The sequence below is a fragment of the Brassica napus genome, chromosome A8 (genome assembly GCF_020379485.1).
Source record: "Brassica napus cultivar Da-Ae chromosome A8, Da-Ae, whole genome shotgun sequence".
NCBI classification, from domain to species: domain Eukaryota; kingdom Viridiplantae; phylum Streptophyta; class Magnoliopsida; order Brassicales; family Brassicaceae; genus Brassica; species Brassica napus.
In genome coordinates, this window is record NC_063441.1 from 2,442,997 (window position 1) to 2,462,886 (window position 19,890).

At 33.7% G+C, this 19,890-nt stretch overlaps 2 protein-coding genes, 2 non-coding genes and 1 pseudogene across 4 annotated transcripts; 2 read left to right on the forward strand and 3 right to left on the reverse strand.

Annotated features, from left to right (window-relative positions):
• Positions 1-4,678: 4,678 nt before the first annotated feature.
• LOC106442109 lies at positions 4,679-7,346 on the forward strand (annotated as a pseudogene).
• Positions 7,347-9,363: 2,017 nt separating this feature from the next.
• LOC106439062 (probable carboxylesterase 4, mitochondrial) lies at positions 9,364-10,712 on the reverse strand. Its single transcript, XM_013880408.3, has one exon. The coding sequence runs from the start codon at positions 10,632-10,634 to the stop codon at positions 9,492-9,494; it is 1,143 nt and encodes a 380-aa protein (XP_013735862.1). The 5' UTR covers positions 10,635-10,712; the 3' UTR covers positions 9,364-9,491.
• Positions 10,713-10,771: 59 nt separating this feature from the next.
• Positions 10,772-10,842, reverse strand: TRNAG-GCC. Its single transcript has one exon. It is a non-coding gene; the product is annotated as a tRNA-Gly (tRNA).
• A 336-nt stretch (positions 10,843-11,178) lies between these two features.
• Positions 11,179-15,770, reverse strand: LOC106439063 (prostaglandin reductase-3). Its single transcript, XM_013880409.3, has 18 exons — positions 15,536-15,770; positions 14,986-15,159; positions 14,717-14,898; positions 14,530-14,635; positions 14,376-14,452; positions 14,090-14,177; positions 13,736-13,922; positions 13,527-13,653; positions 13,354-13,422; positions 13,164-13,265; positions 12,987-13,082; positions 12,792-12,866; positions 12,589-12,708; positions 12,386-12,514; positions 12,206-12,283; positions 11,955-12,041; positions 11,779-11,865; positions 11,179-11,564 (listed from the first exon to the last, which is right to left on the reverse strand). Exons 1-18 carry the CDS (start codon positions 15,588-15,590, stop codon positions 11,514-11,516), a joined length of 1,890 nt encoding a protein of 629 aa, XP_013735863.2. The 5' UTR covers positions 15,591-15,770; the 3' UTR covers positions 11,179-11,513.
• A 430-nt stretch (positions 15,771-16,200) lies between these two features.
• On the forward strand, positions 16,201-16,273 carry TRNAR-CCU. The gene has a single exon. It is a non-coding gene; the product is annotated as a tRNA-Arg (tRNA).
• Positions 16,274-19,890: the final 3,617 nt, after the last annotated feature.

The following is a 19,890-nucleotide window of genomic DNA, read 5'->3' on the forward strand; positions in this document are numbered from 1 at the left end:
GGTAACTTTGCTTTGGTGCTTTTAACCGATCACCTAAGGTGACGATTGTTTAGATAGTTTTTAGATTTTTACTTTTTGTTTTTGGTTTTTAGTTTTCGACTTTTGATGTTGCAGTATATTTTATATTTTGGTTTCTCTTTTTAAAAGTTATAAAAATATTTATTTTAAATTTTTTGATTTTGTTGTAGTTTTAGTTTCTAAAAAGCTTCAGATGATGATTTTTTAGTTTTTAATTTTCTTATATATTATTTTGAAGTTGAAATAAAAATTAATAATAAAATATATTTTTGTTAATACTAAAATATTACTTATTGTGAAAACAACAAATAACACAAAATATTACCATTTAAAATACATTTATTTATTTAATAAATTATTTTAAAAGAAAATAATGCAATTTAAAAGAGAAAATAATGCAAACTAAATAGATGAACCACAATTCATATATCACAATACATAATTCATGCAGTTCAAAAACACAGTACATTATTTAAATTTAAACAAAATTAAATAGTTATATTTTAAAATCTTCAATAATCAAATATTATAAAAATATCAATAATTAGATTTTAAAATTACTATATAATTTCACACATATTAAACAGTATACAATTGACAGTTAGTTTAATATTCAAACATGCTAAATAAAATATAAATATATTTTTAGAATTTTGGGAAACTGAATAAAGTTATAAATATTTTGAATTCTGAATTTAAAACTTTATTATCTTTTTGGTTTTAAAAAAATCTGATTAATGATTTTTTGATCTGTTATTTTTTATTTTTAAATTAACTTATAAGTTAATTTTTTTAAACAAAATAAAAAATTACTAAAAAAATATACCACAAATTTTAGTAGAAAGTACCAATAGTTAGCAAATGATTCTTACTAAACATTATTTGTGTATAGTAATTAACCAACCTGAATTTAGAGAAAACCATGAAATTTTGGTTTTTGATTTTTATGTTAAGAAATCAGTTATTTCCAAAAACTAGTTTTCTTACATTTTAGGGAATCCATTTTTTCAAAATCTTGATTGGATGCAAAATGGTTTTTGAAAAAACAAAAACCAAAAACAATCTAAAAACCCAAAACAATCAACCTCAAATAATATTTTTTTTGCATTGATGCCTAATTATCTTTGCTTTCATGGTTTTCTAGCCAAATTGGCCAAACAAAAAAAAGAGAGAGAAACTAGTTTTTTTAGTTAGAAAGATAAATGTTTAAGAATGCATAGTCAAAAGTTTTGCTTGGACACCATGTAAACAAAGCGAATATACATTCTTATCAAAGTTAAACATTGGATACAATATATATATATCTAATCTATTAAAATAGGAGTATAAAATTAGATTATCCCTTAGTTTTCCACTATATTTACAATGGCATGCCACTGAAGTTATTAATTAACCTATCTTTTAGGATTTTTGTCTTTTCTCATCAATTAATGTATTTCCAAAATCAAATTCTAACTAAAAAATCATGGCAACAATAATTAATAAACCTAACTTTTAATATTTTTTGTCTTTTCCTTTTTATTATACATATGTGTATTTGAAAATAATTAATTCCATATATACATTTCGTAATTACATACATTATACGGTAATTATTTTACTAATTCCACATATACATAATAAATAGTATACAACAATTTCATTATACATAATCATAAAATTTTGATCCATAAAAACAGTTTATACAATAATTTCATTATATATAATCATAAAATTTTGATCCATAAAAAATAAAAATACATTTGTGTGATTTTACAGGTCGTATTCTAAATAAATGGATGATATAAGGGAAAATTACATGTTTACCACTTTCATGCTACCACTTTTCATTTTTACCATCACTAATGAGACATTTTCAAAAATACCTTATTCATTAAGTGACAAAAGACTCTTATGTCCTTGTTATTTATATATATAATAAAGTATTATTTAAATAAAAAATAAAAAATAAAAAATAAAAAAAAAAATAAAAAATAAAAAATAAAAAATAAAAAATAAAAATAAAAAAATAAAAAATAAAAAATAAAAAATAAAAAATAAAAAATAAAAAATAAAAAATAAAAAATAAAAAATAAAAAATAAAAAATAAAAAATAAAAAATAACAAATAAAAAATAAAAAATAAAAAATAAAAAATAAAAAATAAAAAATAAAAAATAAAAAATAAAAAAAAATTAATTTTTTTTTTATTTTTCGAAATATACTTTTTCAAATTCGAATTTTTTTATAAAACTTTTTTTTCAAATTTTTTTTTTCGAATTTTTTTTTTAATTTTTTTCAAATTTCTTTTTGAAAAACGAAAATTATGTTTGAAACTATTTTTTTTTATATTTTTAAGTATTTATATATTTATTAGAATCATAAATTTCACATTCCAAAAACCCTACCCCACCCCTCAACTCTAAACCCTAAGTCTAGATTAGTTAACCCTAAGGGTATAATTATATTTTACCCTTCATTAAAAGTGAGGGTAAAAGTGGTTAGTGTAAACATGAAAAGTGGTACTATGAATGTGGTATTTGTGGCAATTTCCCATGATATAATTAAGGGTTTACATGATAAAATAAAACTACTCAATATAAACTATAAAATTATTGTGTTTATAAATGTCATATTAAAAAAAAATTAAACGGGTAAATTTTAAAATATATATTATCACTTATACAAATAAATATTCATTTATCAAAAAATTTATCAAAAAACTAACACCTGCGCGGATGCGCGGGTGAAGCTCTAGTATATAATTATAATTGTATGACGGTATAAGCTAAAATCCTAACGATCTAATGATATTGTATGTATATTCACCTAAATTACTCTTTTTAATCAGGAAGTTTAAAAACATTCTGTTTTGTGTTTATAAATTTGTAAAATACATAATTTTAGTTTTTTCGGTCACATAATTTTCCATTTAAATAAAACTAGATTTCCACCCGCACAACCGTGCGGGTATATATTTTTACATTTATATATATAGATATTTGTTTTACATAATTATTATATATTTTTAATGTTACTCACATATTTAAATGTTTGTATAATTATGCCAAATATAATAATTTTATAGTTTTCATGCTGTAAATTAAAATCATCACATATATATGTTGCTTATTATATATTTGTCTTATTGAATTTGCGTTTGATTACTAAACTAAAATTTTTAATGCATGAAACAACATATATGAAAACAATTTTGTATTTAATTTATTATAACCATAATCCATAATTCAAATCGCTAGATTTTTTTAGTAATTTTTTAATGTTTATTAATTTATATAATAAATTACTGTATATTAAAAAAGTTTAAGATAAGTTAAATTTTTATACATGTATTATATAGTTTACTAATATTAACCCGTTCTACCAACATATTATATTTTTAGCATAAATATTTTATATTTATGAAAATAAAATATGTTAACTTATCAATTTAAAATAATTTTATCATATTTTGATTAGTATAACATTTTTATTTTAAAATGATAGATATTATTATAAAATTGATAAAATATGATATAATTTTATTCTTTTAGTAACATTTCATTACTAATTACAAAATTAGTTGAAAATATTTATATTCAATTTATGACAATTAAGATCTTATTATAATCTTTTTCAAGAGATTTTTTAGATTTTTAAAAAAAAATTAAAAGATATAAAAGATATTACGATTAAAGTAGTTAAAAATATCATGTATATTAGCATTAGTGATATACATTTAATATAAAATTTAAATGATGGTCCAAATAAAAATATCACTCATCAAAAAATCATGATTTTTATTTTATTAGAAAACAAATTTGAAAAAAATAAAATTAAAATAAATATTTATTTCTAACAGAATCCTTAAAAATTAGGGAAATTGCCACAAATACCACATTCATAGTACCACTTTTCATGTTTACACTAACCACTTTTACCCTCACTTTTAATGAAGGGTAAAATACAATTATACCCTTAGGGTTAACTAATCTAGACTTAGGGTTTAGAGTTGAGGGGTGGGGTAGGGTTTTTGGAATGTGAAATTTATGATTCTAATAAATATATAAATACTTAAAAAATATAAAAAAAATTAAAAAAATAGTTTTAAACATAATTTTCGTTTTTCAAAAAGAAATTTGAAAAAAATTAAAAAAAAAATTCGAAAAAAAAATTTGAAAAAAAAGTTTTATAAAAAAATTCGAATTTGAAAAAGTTTATTTCGAAAAATAAAAAAAAAAAAATTTATTTTTTATTTTTTATTTTTTATTTATTTTTTATTTTTTATTTTTTATTTTTTATTTTTTATTTTTTATTTTTTATTTTTTATTTTTTATTTTTTATTAAATAATACTTTATTATATATATAAATAACAAGGACATAAGAGTCTTTTGTCACTTAATGAAGAAGGTATTTTTGAAAATGTCTCATTAGTGATGATAAAAATGAAAAGTGGTAGCATGAAAGTGGTAAACATGTAATTTCCCCTAAAAATTATTAGTAAATGTATTTGTGAAATTAATTAATTTCATTTTATTTAAATTTTCGTTTATAAACCAAAACTATATTCAATTTTAATTTCTAATATATTTTATGATAATTTAAATTAAAACTAACTAATTTTTGAAAGTAAATTTAAAAAGATTCTAAGAAGATTTTAAAAAGATTTTGTTAGAACATTTTAAATATATTCATTTGTATTTCAAATAAAAAAATAAAGATATTAAAAGATATAATAATGAACTTATGTAAAATATGATATTTTCTAGGAATGGTCCAAAATAAGAAAAATCACACATGAAGTGAAGTTGTGACTTCTGTTTTAATATATAAGATTTGAACTTTTAGTTGACAAACTACAATTGCATGGAAACATTATATTTAAATAGTATTCCAGTTATTGTTATGATTAAATTTTAATTGGCCAATATAAAAGAAAGAGCAAACGCGCTCAGGTTTTCCTTTTTTAATTTCCTCGGCGCTTCGAATTTCAATTTTTTGAGTATCTCAGAAAAGGAAATTATTTGTTCAAATAAGTCACCGACTTAACTGAACCCAAATCTATAAAAGACTCTCACATCTCCTCATTCGCTTCACTTTCTCTTCCACAATTTCCTTTACGTTTTGTTTTCTCCATTGTGTTTCAGTTTCAAAACCCTAAAAAGCTTTTGCAATTTCTTTTCAGAGCGATTCTTTTTCGAAACCCTACTCGGATAGATTGAAAAGATGCAGTCAAACGAAGAATTCATCAAATTTCTTGGAAAAGGCGCTTACGGTTTCGTTAATCTTGTCCGCTACACCAATCCCGACGACGGCTCTTCCTTTCTCTCCGCCGTCAAGAACTCTTTCCACGAAGACTACGACACTCTCCAAAGAGAGTTACACGTTCTTCTCCAACTCAGGGGATGTCCCAGGATCGTTACATGTTTCGGTGACTCTCTCCAACAAGGTCTCAGCAATCACGGTAACAAAGTCCACAAGCTTCAACTCGAGTACGCTTCCGAAGGTAGTTTAAGCGCTTTCATGGACCATTACGCCGACAGAAAGTTGCCGGAAGCGTTGGTTAAAGATTTCACGCGGATGATTCTCGAAGGTTTGGTCTCGATACACGACCATGGTTATGTTCACTGCGACATCAAACCAGACAACTTACTTGTCTTCCCTTCGAGACAAGATTCATACGAGCTCAAGATTTCTGACTTCGGCAACACGTTAGAGGTGGGAGAGGTTCCTAAATTCTGGGAAAGCGAGTTCCCGTGGGTGGGGACTCCTATCTACATGCCGCCTGAGTCTGTGCGTGACGGCTTCGCCAACAAAGGAATAGGTTTGTGGTCGGTGGGGTGTTTGGTGCTGGAGATGTACACGGTAGGGCGTGATTCCTTGGGAAGGAGTTAATCTCGATCTTCTAGCGTCTCGTCTTCGTTGTGGTAAAGCTCCTGAGATCCCTGAGAGTTTACCTTCCGATGCAAAGGCTTTTATTGAAACGTGTTTCTCAAGGAATCCTGAGGAGAGAGGAAGCGTGTGTGAGTTGTTGCTTCATCCCTTCTTGCCTCGTCCACTAGTTGAAGGAGAAGAGAAGAAGACAAGTAACTCGTTTCTGTTGAAGCTGTTCAAGTTAAGAATCAGACGAACAAGTTCCAACAAGAAACCAACGGCGGATGTTGTTGCTGTTTCAGACAAAAAGCCTCTGAAGTTGAGGTTTTTCCCGACAAAGACCACACAGTTTAAGAAAACTCTGAACAAAGTCTTGAGGTTGAAGAAATCGACCCACTTCAGTTTAGTGTCTGTTCATTAAGTTTTAGTATGTTGTTGTCTGATGATTAACTTTTGTCTGTAGCTATCTGTTGATTAAGGTTTAGTAAGTACTTTCTCTTGATTAGTTTGTAGATCAAGATTCCATGTACCTTTAGTCTCATGTTAACAAAGTAGTAGTTCTTTTCTCAGCAAAATCTCAATCTTTTTACTGTGGTTAGCACTCCAGAAACCATCTTCTTAACTCTAAGAATCCTAATACGCCTGAAAAGAAAGTTTTCATGGACGTTAAATCTGAACAAGCTTTACAACCTAACAACAGTACAGTTCCCTTATTCAAAAACTTATCTACTATATGGGTTTCTCTGTTGATATAGAGCCGTGGACGGTGAAGCAAGCTGTTTTTATCAAATGTTATTCAAACTGTTTTTTAAAAGTGGAAATAGATTTCGTTGCTCCTGAAAGCGTAGGGGTATGTCTTATGCTATCACAAGAGTTCCTGAGGCTACCAGAAGACCACAGATTCAACAAAGGTTAGTAGTTAGAGCACCATTATGACAAGTGAATCACTTGAGAATCATTGCCTTTCATTCTGAACAGCTACAGATGTAACTAGCGTTCCACAAGCGTATTAATGTTAAGCCTGAGGCATTATCATTACAGCTTTAAAGAGAACACATAGCCACTGAACTCCCATTTAAACAAAAGCATTACTAAACTAGTCAACACAAAAACTTTCTATGTCTCGTCTCGCAACATAAAAGACATGGGAATAACCAACAGAGCCAAGAACGAGTTCCCTGATGACATGAATCGTTTGCTGGATCAAGTTCCCGAGCTAATTAAGACTTCAGTTGATTAGTCTGAAGACAGACCAGTAAAGCTGTACAGAAAGGTATATAATTATCAAGGAACACACTTGAGACTTGAGAGAGCATTCTACACATGTTTCTACTGATTGTATGGGAAGAGAGAGAGAGAAGCTATTGAAACTTCAGAATTGATTTGCTTGTAAATTTTGTTTGAAGGTTACCGATTCTACACAGTAAAGTTATAATATATAGGGTGGAATGGATACTGTTTTGTTCGTCAAAGTATATGATCTCTCTAACTACATAATAACACAGTTTCTGAAGCCTAATGATCAACTTCATCATTAGGATTAAATGCATGACCAGTTGATTGCGTCTGTCTAATGATTTTGCTTATAAAGAGAAGTCAATATCTTCTCTCATGGATCCATCACTGGTTGCTGCACCAACACAAACAATCAGACCGTTCTACATCTGGTCTTACAATTAGATCATCAACAACAGAGATTGCAACTAAATTTCATAGACATGAGCAAATCACAACAAGAAGTGGGATCATCCATCCTCAGGAACATCAAGTTACATTCCATTTGCCAGAAATGCCTCCTGAATCTGAAGCTTTGAACAATCTGTTGAAGCAATGCTTACATGAAAATCTAGCCAAAATATATATCTCAAACGCAAAACTGACAAAAACGGTCCAAGTCTTAAGAATTAAATAGCTAGAGGGAGAAGACAGTGACATAAGGTAGAGATGAATTGGTTCTCCATCACTGTTATTTATCGCAACCTCAGTGGTAATATCATCAATTAATATATCAAAATGTTTTCAGGATTTTCAAATCCCCCAGTGGCAACTTCACAAACTCTGAACTCTGAAGGTTATTACAGGTTTTGTTACCGTTTGAAGATAAAGTAAGAGTTGAGGATGAATGAATAATTAAGTCAAAGATTAATAATTCAGACTGCAACTGAAGATACGAGCAAAACGCTGTCGTAGAAACTGAAATGTTTTTTAGCTAGTAAAGTCCCACATCGGGGAAAACAAACGTTTACTTGTTCTATATATAAGTTTAGGTCACTCACACTGCACGTCGAGCTTGGTAACGCGGGCTTGTAATCCAAGTGGAGACAATAAGGTGATGGGACATTGGGCCGATCTCTTTGGGCCGGACCCGGAAAGGCTCTCTACTGGCCTGCCCGTTCCAAGTCGGGAGCTGAGTGTTCGGACTCGAGCGAAGGCTTGTGGTTCGAACACTCTTAGAGCGGAGGAGACCGCGTGAGGCTGGTTTCACAGAGCAGCGTCCACCTCCCGCTTTCGACGGTGGAAGGATTACGGGCCGGTGCCTCCCGAGCCCACTATGACCCAATAAGCCGGCTCCAATTCGACCATCTCTTTTTTAATTTTATCACCGCAACAAATTGGGCCAAAAGATCCATCATTTTCACTGCTCATCTTCTCTCCGATCTCTGTTGATTCTCAAGAAGAAAGGCTAAAAAAATTGGAAGCTTTGGTTTGGTTTGTTGTGTAGGTGAAGTTAGATCCTTCGAGGCCGTTGAGCAAGGATAAGCATTGGGTTGTTGCTGAGATTATCAAGAAAGCTCGCATCTATTCTCCTCAAGCCGCAGCCGCTGCTATTGCTGCTTCTGCATCAACTTCCTCGGCCTCCATTGCTGACTCTACTGCTCCATCCTCTACCTCTTAAGGTGATTGATTACTCCTTTGCTCTTGCGCTTAACTGTTTAGTAATCTCTGCTACTGGATTTGCCTTAGGAATGATATAATGCTGAGCTGGTTTCAACTTGGAAGCTAGTTTTGTCTTTATCTTTATGTCTCTCTTGTAGACATCTTCTGGATCTTAGTGGGTCGTATGGAAATATGCATCTTGTTAGTAAATACTTCAACCGTTTGATCACTTTACAATATGTAATTGGATTGATATGTTAGTACATTTTGCTTTTTTTTTTCTTCGCCTGACATAAAACATTTTGAGGCTTATTATTCTTGTTCAGTGACAGTTTAGGCTTTGCTGTGTAATCTTTATTAGGTAACAGACATGCGTCTTGTCTATTCAAGAGTGGAATCGAAAGTCTGTTGCTCAATTTGCTACGGCAACTAAAATTGGAATGCAAGTCTCATGTGGTCAGAAAAGGTATTTGCACCAACTAATCCTACTGTTTTGATTAATTAGGTGAATGGCCTTGGTACCAAACTTCGAAGATACTCGAGTTCTTTTGCAAATTTTAAACAAATAGCATGCTAATGTTATCAACCTGGCGATGAATTTATCCAATTTCGCAATAGTAGTAACTCATGTATTTTATTTCTTAAACGTGGTCGCATAACAAACTTAAAGATTGAAGAGTTGACTTTTTCAATCTTTAAGACATGAGGTCGAGAAACAGTTTTATTCACGATCTACTACTCTATCACCCGGTAATAAACTCGACAAACCTGGTCATGAATCTGGGAGCATTTTCAGAACAAGGGTTTAAGAGATGAAAGCAATGATCTTCATCTTCCTCCTCCATCACCTCAACATCTCCTCTCCACCCACTCTTCTTCAGCTTCTCCGCGTACCCCAAACCTTGCCGCACAAACACATCTCTCCCAGCCACCGCAACCAAAACCTTCTCACACCCCAACCCTGAAAAATCCGACCCGGATCCGACTACATTAAACCACGGGTCGTCCGCCCCATCTACACTACCCGGACTAACCAGCTTCTCCCAAACTTCAGCAACTCGCCTCCTCGCCTCTCCGTCTTGCACATCAAGCTCGTCGATCGGTTCTTTCCCCCAAAAAGCTGGATGCACGATCGCAGTCCCTTTGATCCTCGCGTTAAGCTTCTCCTTGCCGGCTCTAACGGCCATGTGATGAGCCATGTTGCCGCCGGCGCTGTCTCCGGCGAGGAAAACTCTGTTGAAGTCAGCGTGTTTGTTGATCCATTCCACAGGACCAGACTCGTTTGAGTGAGAGATGATCCACTGTATCGCAGACCACGAATCCTCGTACGCCGCCGGGATTGGATTCTCCGGCGCGAGGCGGTACTGAACCGACACGGCTAAGCAGTTCGCGGTTTTGACGACTTCAGTGAGGAAATTGTGGTAAATGGGGGAGAACGGGGAGCCGATGAGCCAGGCTCCGCCGTGGATGTAGATAAGCAGCGGGAGTTTGTTGTTGTTACCGGTGACGAGTTCGGTGGGTCTATGAGGGAGGAAGAGACGGACGGAGAGGTTATGATCCGGTGAGTACACGACGTCCTTCGAAACGACGCCGTTTTGTGGGGTTAGAGATGCTGGGATGGTTTCGGTGCCGGCGAGACGCTCGACGCGACCGTCTTTGTAAATCCTGACGAATGGAGGATGCTCGGAGACGAGATCTGATGAAGTTTGTGAAGAAATACAACGTAGAGTAGTGTTGGTCGGAGTGGATAGCAGGCGGAGGTAGTGGCGGCCGGAGAGGATGACGGCGGTTTGGGAAGGTGACAGCGGCTGGTAATAGCGATGGAAGTGGCGAATGAAGAGAGGATGCGAACGAAGCGGATATGAAAGAGCTATTCTTCGGAGCATGGCTACCGGAATATCTTCTCCGGTAATGATTTTGCTTATGTGTCGGCAACAGTACCTTATCCAAATCTTTACTGAAGAAGTTAAACTTGGACCACATGTACGCTTTATACAAATTGTGTGTGCCAAAAAAAACAAAATGCACCAGCCGGGAATCGAACCCGGGTCTGTACCGTGGCAGGGTACTATTCTACCACTAGACCACTGGTGCTTTGTAATTTAAGCTGTTAACATTTTATTTGGCTGTGTTTAATTATTTTATTATTTTATTGCTACCCCTAATTTATTCTGCATTTCCGGCTTAGCTATTTTGATGCCTGAATATCAATATATATTAAGTAATAATCTGGCTTGTGATGAGAAAAAATGAGACAAAAGACGTTTGAGATTCATATTAGAGTTTCCATTATTGATGTTGTAACAAACATTTTATTTCGGTTGGTGAAAACATATAAAAACAAAAATTCAAGTAAGGATCTATTGATAAATGCATATCCCAACGTTATATATATTGCGAGAGAGTATTCTTACTTTAGGACAAAGCACATTTACAAGGATTCCATTCCATTTATATTCTTGTGTTTTATATAATGTGTTACAACTTATGAAAGGTGGAAGAATACAACTTTGTAGGTTATATAGAGCTTTTAGCAGGCTCAGGGAACCAATCAGGTAAATCACCATCATCATCTAAAAGACGGAAGAGAATCAAATTTGCTATATATAATGCTCTCAAACGTACGACCATCGAGTTGAAAGCTTATTAACGGGAGAGTCTACATGAGATCAAAGAACTTATTCCCCACACTTAAATGTAACGCTTAACAACTTTGTAGCTACTACTGAATCTCAAACTGGATTTGAATTTTTCCATGTTTTCGTTTACAGCCTTGACGTTGTCTGCTCAAATGTAGGATCCATGCAAACGACAACCTGCGCAAATTTGGGAATAATAAATTGCCTAACTTCAAACGTGAGAAACTTCCAAATGACTTTTACGAATCAATATGGAAATGGCTTCTTGAACCATGTGACCTTATAAAAATTTGTATATTTCCATGTTCATTAGGCCCCAAGAAAACCTAGGTTCCTAAGCTTTTATGTTCTTCTAACTTTTCTGTTGGTAGAAAGAGGATTTACTATTTACCTTTCCGGTGCTTTTACCCGAATGCAGATACTCAACAGCGTCTGAAACAGTGTTTAGACCTATAAACTTTTTCTGATCAATCCCAACCTACCAAAGGTGACAACAAGAAGGCGATTTGGTGAACAAAACTATATGTAAACAAAGGAAAGGTAAGACGCTTACGCTTTATATATTACCTTAAGCTTTCCGAGGGAGTAAAGATTGAATAACTTGTCAAGATTTTGTTTCCAGAGTTGGCTATATTGCACCAGAAAGAAACCAGCCTGAAAACAACATTCATTTGGAACAAATCAGTTCAAGTGACCAACATAATAAGTTCCTTAAATCAACATTCTAGGTGTAGCAGTTTAATTTGAAACAACAGTGTCAAGAAAACACTAGAACTGAATGTGACAAAAAAAGGTAGAGACCAGAGCTGATAACATACCACGGTTTGGCTTTTAGCAAGAATTTTCTCACACAGCCCTGGATAGTTAGCTGGCTGCCATCCCTTCTCCCCTTGATACTGACAAGAGATACCAATTTATAATATATACTACTTTACCAATCTCAAATCTTAAATAAAACACAAGAACTGATGTATAAGGAAGTGAAAATGGTAGGGAACCTGAGAGATCATTCCAATCACTATGAGTCGTCCGTAAACAGCAAGAGCATTCAAGCACAGATCAAACATTTTACCACCGACTGATTCATATATGATATCCACACCCTTTGGAAACTCCTTTTTCAGGACCTATGAAGATTATATCACAGCATGAATAATATAATCCTCTAGTAACCACATATACTAATACATTACAAACCTACCGTCTTAATATCCTCGGCTTTATAATCAATGACTCGGTCCACCCCAAGCTCTTTTAATAGCTTGGCCTTCTCTGATCCTCCACAAGTAGCAATCACCTTATTTCCGGCTAACTTTGCAAGCTGCATAGAGAATCTCACAAAACCTATATGTTAGCTACAGAACATAAACCATCAGAGATTCAACTTCAGACTTGTGTATATACCTGGACTGCAAATTGCCCAGTCCCTCCAGCAGCAGCAGTCACAAGTACTGTTTCATCTGATTTCATTTGTCCTGCCTGTGAATCCCACAAGCCAATGAAAATTTTCAGACAGCATATCCATTACGTTTTGAATGATGCAAGATAAAAATATATAACTCGATTAAAGCAGATAGTTAACATAGCTCACGTCAGTACCTTTTCAAGGGCGGTTAAAGCAGTTAATCCTGAAGTAAGCATGGCAACAACTTCTGGATCTGGCCTTGGAACAGGAAGCACGTGCTTAGCAGAAACCTAAATCACCAAATTAATACAGGATCGCATTACCATTGAAGCCTTTGAAACAAATCTCTAAAGGTTTAGGAACTCTCATACTATCATGTATTCAGCATATGCTCCAAATGTCATAACAGCAGCTGGAGTCCCAACTTCTAAATTCTTAACAGATTCTCCCACCGCTGCAATTAGTCCAACTCCCTGACAAATTAAGCGAAACAACTTAAAGAGTTTTGAACATGATCCACCAAAAAAAAAGCCTGGAGAAGTTGAATTCAATATTATTTACCTCAAATCCAGCATCAAAGGGAAGCTTGGGCGAGCCACCGCTAAAGTAACGACCTGAGCTGAAGTTTACCTACTCATAAGAACCAATCATATTTCTTAGACTGATATACTCTCATGTTATGAGTTCTGGGATAAGCTATAAACTAGATACAAAGCAGAATATAAGGAACTTACATCACTTGCGTTAACACCAGCATAGATGATTTTGAGAAGAACTTGGTGTGGTCCAATGGGTAACTGTAGTGGTGTCCGGACTATGCGGGTAGCATTGCGGAAATTATGAGACAAGGCGTGAACAATTCTGAAAGAGAGACAGAGTAAGACATCAATATGCAGATAGAAATACAACATACAACATGTTCTGGTCTCACATATTAACTTACATCTTCTCGAAGCTTTGGGGAATTTCAATTGTTGAAGTTACTTTAAAGGAAGTTTTTTTGCGGGAACCTGAACCAACCAAGTACTTTGCCTGTTCCATTGGAGTCGGCCAATACTCCAAGCCCCTGCGGTTGCTAATCCATAAACATGCACCGGCTTTACTCTCGTCGGTTATAAGCTCAAAAGCACCTAGAGATTTAAAAAGATTAACAATCACTAAAAATAGTATTCATGTGTTCCAATTCATTCTGTACCAATCAACCATATTCTAGTTTCTTCAGTATGAAATGTCCAACAGAGACACACGGATCCTTAGGTTATCTAAGTGTTAAGTATAATCAGATATGCGTACACACCTTTAATAAGCATGTCCATGGGCATGTAACCGCCTATTGCCTGAAGGAAGGAAGCACCAATAGCTTCAGCTAAGTCCGTCTGGATAAACTGCACAACAGAAGTGCAAGAACCAAAACTTCAGGCAACAGTAAGCTATTTTGTCAAATGAAAAATCTAAACCCATCTGGCCTACTCATGACACCCAACTTCCATGTAGCTGACCAAGCTTCTTTATCATACATATTTAAACAGCTCAATAGAGCTTTAACAAAACATTTTGAGAGACATTAGAGACATTATGCTTACTTCAGGGCAAAGCACATTGATTCGGACCCCTTGACGCTTCAAATGTGCTAATGATCTAGTAAATAATACAACACCGCCTGTAGAAATGGAATAGCCAGAAAAAATAAATACAACGATGAACATATGAGAAGAAATAATAAGCAGACAAGCAAACCTTTGGCAGCAGAGTAGATAGGATCAAAGGACATTGGATAAAGACCAGCAGCTGAGCCCATGTTAATGATAACTCCAGGCTTTTGTTTGCCTTTCATAGCTTTGATCTACACAGAAAGAGTGGTAAGACTTTTGTGGTAATAGTATGAAGTTTACTGACTGAAGAGGTAAAAGAAGTGAAGACTTACTGCAAGTTGTGTGGATTCAACTACAGCAACCAGATCCACATTTATAGTGTGTCTCCATGATCTAGATCCATCACTGTCATCTTTATCAAATCTTGCAGGATTAGCAATCCCAGCATTGTTTATGCAGATGTCCAGTGTTCCAAATGTTGCCAAGTGCTTGTCAAAAGCAGCAATGAGATCTCCTGATTTCACATGTTGTAGAGTATTAAATACAACACACTAACACAAGAGTTTTTGTTACTCATTATCAGAGAGAGAGAGAGACTGACCTCTATTAGTGACATCACATTTGACAAAGATAGCAGAGGGAGAGTTTAAACCGGGATGGAATGGAGCATTGGCCTTTTGAACAAGAGAAGTCGTCTCTTTCCCTTTCTCCTCAGAGAAATCAACAACGGTTACAAAAACACCTTTCTCTGCAAGAGCCAAGCAGAGAGCTCGACCTACACATATTTCAACATCACACAAAAAAGAACACAACACTCGTATTATTTACTTTTTTATTACTTTTTTTTTTTGCATGCAACAGTTTCCCAACAGAACAAAACTAGTAGATATGCTCTGAAACTAATATTCGTACAGTATAAAAGCTAAAGGCAATTTTTTTATAAAAAAAGTACACACACGTCACCAACAACGGATTCGTACGAATAAATCTAAGGATAACAACTCCATCGTAGAAAATCAAAACCATTTCATTCTCGAAAAAAAAAAAAGATCTAAACCATTTAACAAAAGTTATTTTCCAAATAGACAAAAAAAATACAGGATATATCAAGAATCAGATAAAACTAAAGAAATCGGGAAATGAAATCTAACCGATGCCGGAGGCGCCGCCAGTGACGAGAGCGGATAAACCAGGTTTGATCTCCATTGATTTCGAGGGAGCTTCGATTTGGTTAAGGTATTAAAAGTCGTAGCAGAGCATAGGTAGAAGAAAGAAGAAGATTGATGGAATGAAGATTGAACCTCGAAAGTCGAACAAGAGTGGCCCCACTTTTGTATTACTAATAGATAAGCCCCACCTAAGTCTAAGTGTTCTCTTGTGACACGTCTGCAAATTATACACGACACTTGTTTCGGAAACCCGGTTTGTCTTAACCTAACGCCCAAAAATAAAATACACTTTGTAGAAAGAAGTATAGGAATAAAGGAAATCGACTTATTTTAGAAAAACTCTTAATTTAGAAGAAAATTTTGATATGTTTGAAAAACAATTGAAACGTTTTCGACTAATACTTGCTAGTTAATTATAACGTAAAATGCATTTAAATGATTGTCTTCTTTTTCTAAAGTATTTATTTAATTTTGTTATTTCTAGATTATTTTAAAACCTCGCACATATTATATGGTCAAATTAAACCCCTACATATAAATACCGCGCCACGCAATTTTCCTCCATCTAAAAATTATGAGCAAGTAAAAGAGAGTGTTGGTGTATTATATGTATGCCTTAAATTTACTAGTTCATATATATCAACCAAGCGCCTGTAGCTCAGTGGATAGAGCGTCTGTTTCCTAAGCAGAAGGCCGTAGGTTCGACCCCTACCTGGCGCGTTAAAATTTTTAACTTCCTTTTTAGTCTTGCTAAAAAGTTTAATTATTTTGACCGGAGTTCCAAACCGTGTGTGAATCTCGTAAGCCCTAGTGATCCAATATGGAGAAGCAGAAGTATTATCAACCCCAACACAAAACCAAGATCTAGCAACTAATCGAAGTTCCGTTCACGAATACTTGAAACTTTTAAAACATAAATCAAGAACTCAGGTTATATGCTCCTTCTCAGTTTCATGACACATAAGAAAACATTGATCATTACGGAACTTTTTTTTTGAGACATCAAAAGCTGCATATTTTATTAAGTGACTACTAAGAGGTTGGCCTCATAAGCCAACTAGCTTGGGAGCTGAGTGTTTGTATGGGAAAAAGAGAGACTTCGAGAGCGAGCTCCTTTTGCAAGGCGATCGGCTCGGAAGTTTAGTGAGCGAGGAGTAAAAGATATGGAGCAAAAAGTAAACATAGAACAAATAAGATGAAACTCATCAAATTCAGCCAACAAAGATGGCCATTTGTCTTCGTCGTCTTCTTCAAGGAGATTGACTAGCTGGAGGTAGTCTGTCTTGAAGGTCATGGAATTATGGTCCAACTGAATGGAGGATTTCATGGCTCACAGTAGAGTTTGGAACTCTGCATGTAGGGGGGTTAAGACTCGGTTACTGGCGAAAGAACCGTAAGTCGTCATCCCATCCTCGGTCGTTAGGACCATTCCCCCACCAAAAAATTCATCTTCCTTGTGCCAGGAAGCGTCAATCAAGCATTTAGGACCAGGGTTTTGAGGTGGAGGTTCTGGGGGGCTTCACCGTCTGCGCCTTCTTGGGGTTGATCGATGATCTGAGCTGTGCGCCAACTTTCGGCTTCTGCTTGGGCAATTTGGATGGTCTCTAGCGGGGAGATGTCCTTGCCGTTGAAAGCCTTGTCGTTGTGAGCTTTCCATATGTACCATATTATCCATGGGACAGTCGCACTGATAGTATTCGGGATCGCATATTCCTTTCCGCGCTATAGGACATGGTTCAGGTTACTATATATTGAGTCGCTCGGGAATATTCCTGGAGAATGCGGCATGTCCGCAAGGTCCCAGGCTTGGACGGAGGGTGGACACTCGAAGAGCAAATGGTTGCAAGTCTCTTCCTCCGCGCCGCATCTTGGACATGCTCGATCCGTGCCGCAGTGACGATCGGAGAGCGAGCTACATACTGGTACACAGTTAGAGATCGCTTGCCAGATGAAGTGCTTAATCTTTTTGGTAGTCTTGAGTGTCCATACTCTCGCTTGTAAGGCAGTTATGCTGGGCTCGAGAGCTTGTGCCGCTTTCGTGTACTCCATTGATTCCATGGCCAAGGCATATCCAGTTTTTACAGAGTAAATCCCAGATTTGGTGAGCTTCCAAATCACACACAATCAATTTTAGAAGAGGACGGTCCAATGGAAACCACAGTGAATGGTCTATCTGTTGCGCCGAAGACACTGACCCACTCAATTTAGAATTGGACAAACCATAATATATAATACCGCATTTATGGACTTGTGATCTGAGTGGAGACAATAAGTTGATGAAACACTGAACTATATTTTTTTAACTGCTATCCATGTTTCCAAATAATTTTTATTTATACTGATATTCATACTTACAAACAGTACCAAAAGGACAGTGTATATATTTGTTTTAATTAACTAATAAATAAAAATCTGCATTATTATTACTATGATAATATAATTAATGATATGATGTATTATTAAAATAATATAATTACTGAAAATTGTTAAACTGAGTAAAATATAGAAAGACAATTAATGTAATTATATTAGTGAATATACACTTCCAATACGTATATGCTTCATTTTTTTTTTAAATCTCGCTTTTACGCCTCTATACGCTTTCGCTTCTACATACCCAATTCCGTTTCCATGTAACATAGTTAGTTATAAATATATATTTTCAACAGTTTTATTGTAGAAATTACTAAAAGTAATGGGGAGTTATATTATGTAGCAATATGATCAATAGGGTTGAAAAAATTGTGTGATATTACCCCAAAAAAAAGATTGTGTTTGATATGGCTTTGATTCGAGTTGAATTATAAAAATATGCACATTCACTTTATCTGAAATATTTGTGAATTTTCCATTTTATTAACATTAAACGATTTTGGTTGCAAATTTTCCGGATCAGGTGATGATAACAAATCCTACCTGAAATCTATTAATATACTAGGTGATTTTTCCGTGCTCATGCACAGACATAAATATTTTTAAAATAACTGTACTATAATAATTAACTAGGTGATACCCGCGCTCTGCGCGGAGTGAGTGATCTAAAATTAATTTTCATATATTAAATCTATAAATTGTGCATGTATATAAGTTGTAAACTTGTTTTCTTTTGATTTTAAAGATTGTTTAAGTGGTTATCTGTAAATTATATACATTTGAAGGTAACAAAGATATAATAGTGTGCAATAACTTATATTAATTTATTATGAATTTAAGACAAAACATAAAATAAGAAAAAGAATTATTACGATCATAATAAATTATGATTAAAATATTATAAAAACATAGGCAAAGAAAAGTAAAAGTACTAACGATCTCAAATTATAAAGAAATAAATTAAAATCTGAAAAAACCAAAATGCCGTAAGAAGGATCTTCAAAACTCCTGATTTGCAATTCTATAACAAGAAGAAACTGAAAATTAGTTTAGCAAACTAAACATAACTACTAAACAAATTCACTAAATAAATTCATGGGATATACCTTTTTTTGAACTCATTGATTTTTGGAACATCTTTGAGTTCAAAAATGATTTTGAAAAATCCATCGATGTTGGTGACATGCTTCAGACGACCTTAAAAAAGAAAAAAAGTTCAGCAATATATGAAAGGAATATCGATTCCATAAATCTGTTTATTCTCAATTAGTACAATATATTATCTAGTTTGTTTGAAAGTTCTTTGTTTTTGAGATTTTGTTTGGTTGAAAAAGAGGTAGCTATGAGTTTAATATGAGTCGATGTTTTATATGTAGCCATATATTTATAGTATTAGACAAATAAAACTACACGGAATAAGTAAATGGAAAGTGTATAATGTGACTGAGAAATTAATTATTTGTTACCATATTAGGCATATACGAAGATTTAAGTTTCCTATAAATTTGAATTTCAGTCAATTAGATTCAATCTTGTGACTGTAATATGTATTCAAGCTTTTGAAAATAAATCATATATGCGGATATTAAATGGAGTGAACATATAAGGAAAAATCATATTTAAAATAACGGAAGTTGTTTCCGAAAATTAATCAGGAATATGAATACAAATCAGACATTATTTTGATTGGTTTGTGAGCATAAATGGGATTGATCACACATATTAACTACACGCAATCTCGCTTTCAGAAATCGGTAAGTACTATATTTTCGAACATAATATGAGAAAAAATATTCAATATGATATTTGACCAAATAGTAAGTGTATCAGTTTTTATATTTGAAATTATACGGTATCCCATTTAGAACGTAGGTTTTATGGCGTCACTTTAGATATTTCAAATCCAAGGCAGAATGGAACATAACCATAACAAAGCCAAACCATATACCAATTGAAATCGGTTT